General features: G+C 36.7%; 1 protein-coding gene and 1 pseudogene across 1 annotated transcript; both read right to left on the bottom strand.

Moving 5' to 3' along the window:
* Nucleotides 1-517, bottom strand: LOC141493755 (calcium channel flower homolog pseudogene; annotated as a pseudogene).
* Nucleotides 518-10,736: 10,219 nt separating this feature from the next.
* On the bottom strand, nucleotides 10,737-11,672 carry LOC141493754 (olfactory receptor-like protein OLF3). Its single transcript, XM_074195095.1, has one exon. The coding sequence runs from the start codon at nucleotides 11,670-11,672 to the stop codon at nucleotides 10,737-10,739; it is 936 nt and encodes a 311-aa protein (XP_074051196.1).
* Between the last annotated feature and the right edge of the window lie 929 nt (nucleotides 11,673-12,601).

The raw sequence follows: 12,601 nt of genomic DNA, 5'->3' as shown, positions 1-12,601 counted from the left end.
TCACAACTCCCCTTCAAGGGTCCCCATCAGTTTCTCCTCATCTGATTGATGCTTCTGATACTGGATCCTGGCAGAGGAAATTGCATCACCCTTTTTGCCAAGTGCAGAAAGTCCATAAAGCACACCTGTGCAGAAGGCAATGGCATTTCCCAGCAGGGTGGTCAGAGTCAGGCTGATGACAATAGGGAAAATTACCATCTCATAGTAGAAAACAACCTTCTACCAAGGCCTCAGCCAGTCAGTTTTGTCAGCTACTGTGTATGCAAACTCGATGAACTGGCAGTAGAAAGCTGCCTCACACAAAAATAAGATGAAGGCATTTAACATCATCCACACACCAGCTGCAATGTTGAGTGGGTGAATGGTGGTATAGTTGAGGAGACCAGATGCACAAGTGATGCCCCCCATGACCCTGGCCAACTGGCACAGCCAATGGTACCACCACATCATGCCATCGTCCTGTAGGGGGCAGAGAGGAGGTCTCGGAAGGCAAAGTCTCCCCACCCAAGGAGCTCATGGTGCCTTCCTACCAGGAATAGCATTCCTTCACTCCCCTGCTGCCCCCAAATCCCCTTCCTATATATGAGAGCACCTCCTCTGCTAAACACCAGCAGCCCAGAAACACTAGCTATAAAAATTGTTTCCTAATTTTCTACATTCCTTTTGACCTTGATTACAGTGGTTTTGATTGTGCAAAAGTTTTTTAATTTAATGTAATCAAAAATATCCAGTTTGCTTGTTATAATGTTGACTATCAATTCTTTGGTCATAAACTGCTCTCTTTCATAGACTATTCCTTGTTCTCCTAATTTGCTTATAATCATTTATTCCTAAATCCTGCACCCATTTTGGTCTTATCTCAGTATAGGGTGTGAGATTAATATCTTCCAGTTTTCCCAGCAGTTTTTTTTAGTTTTTTGCAAGACAAATGGGGTTAAGTGGCTTGCCCAAGGCCACACAGCTAGGTAATTATTAAGTGTCTGAGACCAGATTTGAAACCAGGTACTCCTGACTCCAGGGCCAGTGTTCTATCCACTGTGCCACCTAGCCACCCTTCCCAGCAGTTTTAATCGAAGAGTGAGTTCTTATCCCAAAAGCTGGACTCTTTGGATTTATCAAACAATAGATTACTAAAATCATTTCCTGTTTTTCTTTTTCAAGTAATCTATTACACTGATCCACCACTCTGTTTCTTAGCCAGTACCAAATGGTTTTGATAACTGATGACCTATAATATAATTTTAGATCTGGTATGGCTAAACTGCCTTATTTTGCATTTTTTTTCATTAAATCCCTTGATATTCTTGTTGCTCCATATGAATTTAGTTACTATTTTTTTCTAGCTCACTAAAATAATCTTTTGAAAGTTTGATTGGTATGACACTAAATAAGTAGTTTAATTTAGATAGAATTGTCCTTTTTATTATATTAACCCAGATATCCATGAGCAGTTGACATTTACCCAGTTATTTAGATCTGATTTTTGTGTGTGTGTGAAAAGTGTTTTATGCTTGTTTTCACAGAGTTTCTAAGTATGCCTTATGGTTGATAGACTCCCAAGTATTTTATGATGTCTGCAGTTATTTTAAATGGGATATCTCTTTATAGCTCTTGCTGCTGAATCTTTTTAGCAATATATAGAAATACTGAGGATTTATGTAGGTTTATTTTATATCCTGCAACTTTGCTAAAGTTGCTAATTGTTTTCAGTAGTTTTTTAGATGATTTTTCAGGATTCTCTAGGTATACCATCATATCATCTGCAAAGAGAGAGTTTTGTCTTTTCATTTCCAATTCTAATTCCTTCAATTTCTTTTTCTTCTCTTCTTGCTAAAGCTGACATTTATAACAGAATATTCATTGAATTGTTTCACCCAGATCTTATTGGGAATGCTTCTGGCTTATCTCCATTACATAGAATGCATGTTGATGGTTTTAGATAGATACTGCTTATCATTTTAAGTAACATTTCATTTATTCTTATGATCTCTAATCCTTTTAATAGGAATAGGTGCTGTATTTTGTCAAAGCTTTTCCAGCATTTATTGAGATAATCATATGATTTTTGTTAAGTTTGTTATTGATATGATCAATTATGCTGACAGTTTTCCCAATATTGAATCAACCCTGCATCCCTGGTATAAATCCTTCTAGATTATAGTATATTATCCTGGTGATAACTTTCTGTAATCACTTTGCTAATATTCTATTTAAAATTGTTGCATCCATATTCATTAGGAAAAATGATCTATAATTTTCTTTCTCTGTTTTGACTCTTCCTGGTTTAGGTATCAGCACCATATTGATGCAATGGACAAAATTTGGCAGAACTCCTTCTTCAAATGGTTTATATAGAATTGGAACTAATTGTTCCTTGAACACTTGATAGAATTCACTTGTGAATTCATCTGGCCCTGGAGATTTTTTCATAGGGAGTTCATTGATGACTTGTTTTCTGAGATGGGGTTATTTAAGTATTTAATTTCCTTTTCTTTTAATCTGGGTAGTTAATTTTTGTAAATTCACTCATTTCACTTAAATTGTCAGATTTATTGGCATAGAGTTGGGCAAAATAGTTCTAAATTATTACTTTGATTTACTCCACAAGGGTGGTGAATTCACCTTTTTCATTTTTGATACTGATAATTTGGTTTTTTCTTTCTTTTTTTTTAATCAAATTGCCCAAAGGTTTATCTATTTTATTTGTGTTATAAAGCCAGTTCTTGGTCTTATTTATTAGTTCAATAGGTTTCTTGCCTTCTATTTCATTAATTTCATCTTTAAGTTTCAGAATTTCTAATTTGTATTTTAATTGAGAATTTTTAATTTGTTCTTTAACTTTTTTTTTAGTTGTATGCTCAGTTCGTTGATCTCCTCTTTCTCTATTTTATTCAGGTAAACATTTAGAGAGATACTATTTCTCCTAATAACTGCCTTGGCTGTATCCCATAAGTTTTGGTATGTTGTCCCATTATTGTCAATTGTCCTGGATGAAATAATACTTTTATCTATAATTTGTTGTTTAATCCACTAATTTTGTACAATTATATTATTTAGTTTCCATTTAGTTTTAGGTCTAGATCTCCATGACCCTTTCTTTATTGCATGTGGTTTTTATTGCACCATGATCTGAAAAGGATGAATTCAATATTTTTGCCTTTCTGCATTTGATTACAAGGTTTTTATGCCCTAATACATGTTCATTTATTCTGTAGGTGTCATGCTGTGTACAGCAGAAAAAAAAGTGTATTCCTTTCTATCCCCATTCAGTTTTCTCCAGAGGTCTATCATATCTAAGTTTTCTAATATTCTATCTACCTCCTTAACTTCTTTCTCACTTATATTTTTGGTTAGATTTATCTAATTCTGAGAGAGAGAGGTTGACATCCCCCACCAATATAGTTTTGGTGTCTATTTCCCCCTATAGCTCATTTAGCTTTTCCTCTATGAATTTAGATGCTACACCATTTGGTGTATACATATTTAGTATTGGAATTACTTCATTGTCTATGCTACCATTTAGGAGGATGTACTTTCCTTCCTTATCCCTTTTAATGAGATCTATTTTTTTCAATTACTTTGTCTAAGGTAAGTATTGCTAACCTTTCTTTTTTCACTCCTGCTAAAGCATAATATAGTTGATTCCAATCTTTTATCTTTACACTGTGTGTATCTCCCTGATTCAAATGTTTTTCTTGTAGAATTTTGGTTTTTAATCCACTCTACTTTCCACTTCTGTTTTAAGGGAGAGTTCACCATATTCACATTCACAGTTACAATGACTATTTATTACCCTTATGTTATCTTCCCTCCATTTGTATTTTCCCCCTCCTTTCACCTTATCCCTCTTCCCCAGTGTTTTGCTTCTGCCTCCCTAATGTGTTCCTCCATCTACCACCCTACCTTTTCTTTATCCTTTCCCTTTTCCCCTTCTTTCTTCCCTTCCTTCTGTCAGTCCCTCCTTCCCTCCCCACTTTCCCCTCCTAATACTTGAAAGGTAAGATAAATTTCTAAATTTAACTGAGTATACAATAATCCCTCTTTGAATCTAATCTGAAGAAAGTTAATATTCAGGCAGTTCATAATTCCTCTTTTCTTTCCCTCCATTGCAATAGGTCCTTTGTACCCCTTAATGGGATGCAATTTGCCACATTCTACCTCCCCCTTTCTCCAATCTCATTATGGTTCTCTCCTTTTTTAACCTCCAATTTTTTTAAATCATTCCATCAAAGTCACAGACATACCATGAATGTCATACCTTCAGCCAATGTGTGTGTGTGTGTGTGTATGTATATATTCCCCTTTAATAGAGTTATAATTCTCTTAATTTATGAGACTCTTCCTCCCAAGTAGGGATGTAATCAGTTTAATATTATTGGATAGCAGTCTTTTTGTTTTCCCATGTTTACCTTTTCATGTATCTTTTGAATCTCCTAGTTGGAGATCTAGTTCTGGTCTTTTCATCAGGAAAGTTTGAAAGTCACTTATCTTGTTAAATGTTCATCTTTTCCCCTGAAAAAGAAGACTCAGTTTTGCTGGATAGTTGATTCTTGGTTGTAATCCAAGCTCCCCATTCTCTAGAATAATGTATTCCAGACCCTTCATTCTTTGATGTTGATGCAGCCAGCTATTGACTCCTTGGTATTTGAATTGCTTCTTTCAGGTCACTTGCTGGATTTTCTCTTTGATTTGATTATTCTAGAGTTTGGCCACAAGAGTCCTTCATGTTTTCATTTTGGGATCCCTTTCAGGAGGTGATCAATGGATTCTTTCAAAGTCCTCCTTAACTATATCCTGAAGAATGGAGTCCAGGCTCTTTTATGGATTAAGAATTTCAAGTAGTCCTATGATTCTTTTTTCTTTTTTAGTTTTTTACAAGGCAATAATGGGGTTAAGTGGCTTGCCCAAGGCCACACAGCTAGGTAATTATTAAGTGTCTGAGGCCAGATTTGAATTCAGGTACTCCTGACTCCAGGGTTGGTGCTCTATCCACTGTGCCAACTAGCCACCCCCAGTCCTATGATTCTTAAATTGTCTCTCCTGGATCTATTTTCCAGATCAGTTGTTTTACCAGTGAGACATTTTACATTTTCTTCTATTTTTTTTATTTTTGATTTTATTTAATAAATTCTTGGTGTCTCATGAAGTCATTGGCTTCCATTAATAGCAATCTATTTTTCTGAGAATTATTTTCTCCATTTAGCTTTTGTATCTCCTTTTCCAATTGTTCAATTCTATTTTTCAAAGAGTTGTCATTGTTTTCCATTTGTCCAATTCTGTTTTTGAGGGAATTATTTTCTTTTTCCATTTGTCCAATTGTATTTTTAAAGGATTTTTTCTATTATTTTTTGTTGCAAGATGTTCATTTTCTCTGCATTGTGCTAATTTTCTCTTGTATTTCTTTTTCCAACTTTTCCATTTGATTTTTAAAACTCCTTTCTGATCTCTTCTAAGAAGTCTTGCTGGGTGGGTGTAGCTAGGTGGCACAGTGGATAGAGCACCGGTCCTGGAGTCAGGAGTACCTGAGTTCAAATCTAGCCTCAGACACTTAATAATTACCTAGTTGTGTGGCCTTGGACAAGCCACTTAACCCCATTGCCTTGCAAAAACTAAAAAAAATAGTCTTTCTGGGTTGGAGACCAATTCATTTTCTCATTCACATATAGCTTCCCTCCTGATCTCCTTTTCTGAGCTAGTATCCTTATCTCCAATGTAACATTCGATAGACCTTGCTTTGTACTGGCCTCTTTCTTTTTGGATTTGTTAGATTTCTCTAGGGTCTTGAATTGGGGCAGAGACTTGTTTATAGACCTCTGGTATTGAGATACCTAGAGATCTTGCTGGCTGGAACTCCAGGTTGATACTCAGTGAACCAACCACTAAAAAAATGCCAGAAGCTTTCTCTGGATTGGCTGTGTTGGGGATGTCAGCTGCCCACTCCCTAGACCTGGGGCTAGATCAGGGTTAGGCCATGAGGACTGGAAACCCTAGAGGTTATCTCTGGATAACTAGATTTGGGAAAGGTGCAAACACCCAGAGCTGTTTCTGTGTTTGTACTGGAGAACAGTTAGGTTCTCCCATAGGAGCCTCCTCTGGGAATACAGAACTCAGAGCTCTGGCTAAGCAGACCAGCCACATTGGTCAAATGGGTGTCCTGGGCAGCCACACTGGAGCTCTCCCAGTCCTCCTCAACCTGCATACCACAAAGGCAACTCCACCATTGCTGAGATTCTCAGGTTAGTCCCCCACCTCACCTTGAGTTTGGTGTGATTGATCTCTGCCCTATGCTCTGGGTGTGCCCACAATCCCCTGTGACAGACCTTGCTGGAAGATATTCCACTCTGTTCTTTTGTGAGTTATATCACTCCAAAATCTGTTAAGAGAGACGTGATTCCTACTGGTTCTGAGGGAAAACCAGAAGAACTTAAAATAGTACCTGGCTTCTCTCTGCCACCTTGGTTGAAAGTCCTAAAAGGGTTTCTTAACAACTAAAAAAGTTAGTGTGAAGTATGAGGGAAACACCTAGATTAGTAGAAAATCCGAATTCCAAGGTCTGAACAGAACTTCCTATGATCCTCACTTCTTACTGTTAAATTAGAAAAGTTCTCAAGAAAAAGTATTTTAAGGCTCACTTCAGATGCCACCTCTTCTCATACCTTTCCTAATTAGCCCAATTGGTGATGCTTTTCTCATCCCCATATTTCACACCTACACACACACACACACACACACACTTTTTTTGAGAGATAGCATAGTGTTGTGGTTAGAGGTACTTCAGACTCAGTAACCAATCAATTAATTCATCACCATCAATCATTTAGTAAGCACCAGGTATAATGCTAGGTGCTGTTGTTTGTACCTTTGTTTTCAAAGAGAACCAATGACATCACTTTGTCAAATATTGAAACACTGGCATATGAAGAGACCCTGTTTTCCTTAGACTCATAGTTTACCATAAATGTAAGTCTCTATTGCCCTCTAATGGTAACTCATATTTTAAGAGATTTATAAGTTTGCATAATTTTGATTAAGCAATATCTTCTTTGAAACAAATACATTTTTATTCCACTGAAGCTATAGTCTTCTTGGGAGATTTAGATCCCATTTAGATCCAACTTCAGATTAGATTCTACTTCAGCCCCTTATTTTAGTAAGTGTGTTTCTTGTAAATAACATATTGTTGGATTCTGGTTTCTAATTCTCTCTGCTATCAGCTTCCATTTTATGGGTGCATTTATCACATTCACAATTATGATTATTGTGAATTTTCCTCCATCCTATTTTCTTCTGTTTTTTCCTCTGTCTTTTTATTATGTCCCTCCTCAAAAGTCTAGTTTGTTTTAACCACTGCCTCCTCTAATATGTCCTCTCCTTTTTTTAACCCCCTTCTCTTATCCCTTTCTCCTATTTCCCTATCGAGTAAGTTGTATTTCTATATACATCTGTGTGTGTGTATAAATTTATCTTTAACCAATACTGATGAGAGTGATGTTTCAGCATTGCCTGCCACTCTCCCATTTTCCTCTCCTTTTTAAAAATCATTTCTTGCACATTTCTTTTATGTGAGAAAAATTTCCACATTCTGCCTCTCCCATCTCTATTAGTACAATTTTTTGAATATCATTCTTAAATAATTGACTGACACCTCTGTTTATGTAAATTCCTTTTACTGTCCTAACAATGAAAAAGTTCTTAGACATTATATGTATCACATTCCCATATGGGAATGTAAACAGTTTAATTTTAATGAGTCCCTTATGATTGCTTACTCTTTTATGCTTCTCTTGAATTGTTTGTTTGAAAATCAAATTTTCTATTCATCTCTGGTCTTTTCCTCAGGATTTCTTGACAGTTCTTAATTTCATTAAATATCCATTTCTCTCCCCTCTCCCCCCCCCCAAAAAAAATTACACTTAGTTTTCCTAAACAGGATATCCTTGGTTATAATTCTACCTCCTTTGTCTTCCAATTTGTCATATTTTAAACCATCCATTCCTTTTACATGGAAGTTGCTAAACTCTGTGTGATCTGGATTCTGCTTCCATGAAATTTAAATTATTTATTTTTGGATGCTTAAAGTTTTTTCTCTTTAAACAGGGAGCTCTGGGCTTTAACTATAATGTTCCTGAAAGTTTTCATTTTGGAAATTCCTTTCAGGAGATTATCAGTGGATTTTTTCAATTTCTATTTAATCCTCTGGATCTAAGATAGTCATATTTTTCCTTCAAATTTCTTGAAATATGATTTCTGGACTCTTCCTTTGATCATGACTTTCAAGTAGTTCATTATTTCTTAAATTCTCTCTTCTTGATTTATTTTCTAGATCAATTGTTTTCCAATGAGATATTTCACATTTTTTTTCATTCTTTTGACTTTCTTTTATTGTTTCTTGATGACTCATGGAGTTATTAGTTTCCACTTGTCTGAGTCTAATGTTTTTTTCTTTCTTTCTTTTTTTTTTTTGCAAGGCAATGGGGTTAAGTGGCTTGCCCAAGGCCACACAGCTAGGTCATTATTAAGTGTCTGAGGTCGGATTTGAACTCAGGTACTCCTGACTCCAGACCTGGTACTCTATCCACTGCACCACCTAGTCACCCCCAAGTCTAATTTTTAAAGAATTATTTTCTTCATTGAGTTTTTTTTTAAATCTCTTTTTCCATTTGGTTCTTTTTCCTTAATTCCTCTTTTTTTCTAAGTTCTTTCAGTGGATTTGTACATGTTTCATTATTAGACCAATTGTTTGTAAGGAATTATTTTCTTCAGTTTTTTATTGTTCTTCTTTTATAAAGTTGCTAATCTATTTTTCCCAATTTTCTTGCATTGCCTTTATTTCTTTCCCAATTTTTCTTCTGCCACTTATCTCTTTCTTTAATTCTTCTAGTAGTTCTTGCTCTTGTTTGGATCCAATTAGCATGTTTTTCTTTTTTGCTATTTTTGGTGCCAGTTTTTGGTGTGGAGGAATATGATTACTGCTCTCCTGGTCTGCATTCTGGTCTTCACCTAGGAATGGTCCCTGATCCTTTGTAGCTGCATTCACTGATATTCCTCTTCATCTTAGAACTGTAGCCTGAGCCTCTTCTCCCATGTGACTAACCACCAATGTTCCTCTGTGCCCTGAAACTGCAACCCAGAGCTGATTATGGGGGATAGAGTTGCCAGTCAGTACCAGCCTACACCCAGTGCTAGCAAAGGATCATCTGCAATCTCTGACCAGCTGTCCAACTTCCTTACCATCTCTACTGATGAACCTCTACTGATGAACTAAAAATACAAAGTGATACATATATATTTTTGGACATGTCAATAAGAGAATTTGTATTTGTTTGATTATTTGTTTCTTACAAAGAATTTTCTCTTCCCTCCTCTCCTTTCCTCTTTTCTCTTCTGTTCTCTCTTTACTTTCCATAAGGAAGGAAAATAAGGAGATAATACTTGTTAATTAAAATTTTTTAATTTAAAAATAGGAAACAGTAGATATAATAAAGACTAGACTTGGGGAGAGATGGGCTATTTGTCAATCATCCAATGTGATGTATAGTTTCTTGATTAAAAAAAGAAAGAAAAAATGGGAAACAGTTTTTCTATCAATGAAGGCTGATAAAGATTCTGCAACTTTAAATCTTAGAGACTTGCCTGGAGCACTGCTTATGTAGCATTTATGAAAGGCAGATCTGGAACCCAGTTCTTCCTGGCTCTAAGACCAGCTTTCTATCTATGGAGTCTATATAGACTTAGATTTAAGAGGAATACTATTGTTCAGCCATTTCAGTTGTGTCTGACTCTTCGTGACCCCATTTGGAATTTCCTTAGCAAAGATACTAGAGTGGTTTACCCTTTCTTTCTCCAGCTCATTTTACAAATGAGGAACTAAGGCAAACATGGTGAAATAAGTTGCCCAGGGTCATCCAGCTAGCAAGTATCTGAGGCTGAATTTGAATTCAGGAAGATGAGTCTATCCACTAGATCACCTAGTTGACTCTAAGGGAATATTAGATATTGTCAAGTTCAAACTTTTCATTTTTACCAATAAAGACTCTAAGGCCCAAAGAGGTTAATGAATTTGTTCAAGGTCATACAGGTAATTATAATCAAACCAGCATTTGAACCCAAATCCTCTTACTCCAAATCTATTGCTTTGTTTCCATCCCTGTCCTTATCAATGTCTTTCCTAAAACCCATTAGTTCAGGAGTAATCTGATCAGGAATCCGCTTTCTGGACATTATGCCTAGACAATATATCCAATCAAAAGCAATTTTTATGTTACACTTCCTGCTTCTCAGTTCTCTAAAGAAGTATACAATAAGCTATTTGACTGGTCTCAAGCAAGTCTGCTCTTCGAATGCAATTGCGTGTTGTATCACAAACATCTGGACTTTGACCCTGTAAAGAAATGCCAGTGGGGAAATGCAGCCCAACACTTTAGCCATATGTAAAGTGGTGTGCCCACTATATGAAAATGTCATATTTCCCCTAATAGACAACAAGGTCCATAAGAGCAGGGACAATGTTGGATCCATCTTTGTGTCTCACCAAGATCCTTACCTAGTGCCTTACCCCTTGGAGACATTTACAACTGTTGAGCTGAGGATCAAACTACCAAAAGCTCTGACTGCCACTGTCTATCTTTTCAGCTATTGGAAAAAGGAAATGATTGACATTACTTCATTTAGCTTCCCTTCCCTGTGATAGGTAGGAAATTCATTCTTGAAGTAGAGTAGAATGAACATTGGGGTTTTCATTTTTCTTCAGACATTCTCCCCAATGCTTTCCTCAGGGCACTCATTACCTCCTTGTTCCTCAGGCTATAGATCACAGGGTTCAGCAAAGGGGACACTACTGTATAGAATAAAACTATCATCTTCTCAAGTTCAACTGTGGAGGTGGTACGGGGCCACATGTAGGTGAAGATGGTGGTTCCAAAACAAAGGGAGACCACAGTGAGATGGGAGGCACAGGTCCCAAAGGCTTTGCGACGTCCCTGAGTAGAACGGATATGCAGGATAGCTTTAACAATCTGGGCATAGGAGAAGAGGACCAAGGAGCAAGGTAACATGAGGACCACAAAGCCTGAGAAGGTCACCATGATCTTATTGAAGGAAACATCCCCACAGGCCAAACGTAGCACTGCTAGTGTCTCACAAACAAAGTGATTGATAACATTCTTACAAAGGGGGAGTCGAAAGGTGATGATTGTCTCCATGAGTGAGTTCAAGAAACCAGCAGCCCAACAGGTAGCAGCCAGAGCCATGCACAACCCTCTATGCATGATGACTGTGTAGTGTAGGGGATAGCACACTGCCACATAGCGGTCATAGGCCATTGCTCCCAGAAGGAAGAACTCAGTTCCAGCCAATCCCAAAGAGATATACAACTGACAAACACAGCTATGGAATGGAATGGACTTCCTTGAAGATAGGAAATGGATGAGCATTTGTGGGACAGTGCTGTTCATGTAGCAGATATCCACGATGGAGAGGATGCTAAGGAAGAAGTACATGGGGGTATGGAGTCGAGAGTCCAGTCTAATCAGGTAAATGATAAGAAAGTTTCCCAGCATAGTCACCATGTACATGATCAGGAAGAGGACAAAGAGGTAAATCTGAGACTTTGGGTCATTAGACAGCCCTAAGAGAATAAACTCACTCATCCATGTCTGGTTGTATGTGGCCATGTGATATTAATTGTGTAGGGATGGAAGGAGGAGGTTGAAATAGAAAGATTCAGGCCTAGAAAAAAAGATAATTTTCCTGATCAGTTATTAACATTTCTATTCACTTCCTTTTAGAAGTGGAAGGGAAATAGTCAAGTGTTTTACCTTAACAAACAAACAAATTTTGATAGTATTGAACTGATTAATGAACTATGTAACTCTAACCTTATGAAACTGATAATGTAGTATTACCTCTATTTTGAGAGGACAAAAATGATTTTCAGAGAGATTGAGTGAATTGCCTAGATTCATGGCATTAACTCACATTCTTTCAGCAATTTGGGAAAATGGATTTTCTCTCCATACTACTGTTCTAAAAGTACAAATTTCTGAAATCTTACTGAGATTTGCCACAATATACCATTACCATTTCTATAACCCTCTTTTATTGGGATACCAGCTCTTCTGGCCCCTAACACTGCTCTGAATATGTCAAAATTCTCAATGTAATGAAATCTTCTAACCTTGCACACTTCACACTTTGCTACTTTTCCCTTTTTCCTCCAGAATCTGTCTTGCCTTTCTCCTCTGAATCACTGAAACTTCCAATGAATATTAGAAATAAAGTCAAAATTGTAAATTATGGAACAATCTAATTTTCTCCATTTGGAAGAATGGGTGAAGAAAAGTAATCTAGTGACTTGATAAACATGGAAATGAAGATGGGTTGGGCAAAATAGTCAGTTTTGTGAATCCTTCTTTAAAGACTTTTCTAACCATTGATCTGAAGCTAAAGATAAAGAACCAAAAACTTCCTCCTCCTCTCCTTCCTACAGAGTTGGCTGCAGGTACATTGAAAAGTGATAAAAATCAATCAATGAATTAATCAGCATTTCTTAATGTTGATCTTCCAGGCACTGTGCTAAGTAGTGGAGATACAAAAAAAAAAA

This window comes from Macrotis lagotis, chromosome 7 (genome assembly GCF_037893015.1).
Source record: "Macrotis lagotis isolate mMagLag1 chromosome 7, bilby.v1.9.chrom.fasta, whole genome shotgun sequence".
In the NCBI taxonomy this organism is placed as follows: domain Eukaryota; kingdom Metazoa; phylum Chordata; class Mammalia; order Peramelemorphia; family Peramelidae; genus Macrotis; species Macrotis lagotis.
Note: the sequence above shows the minus strand (reverse complement) of the source record. Positions and strands in the feature narration are given on the sequence as shown.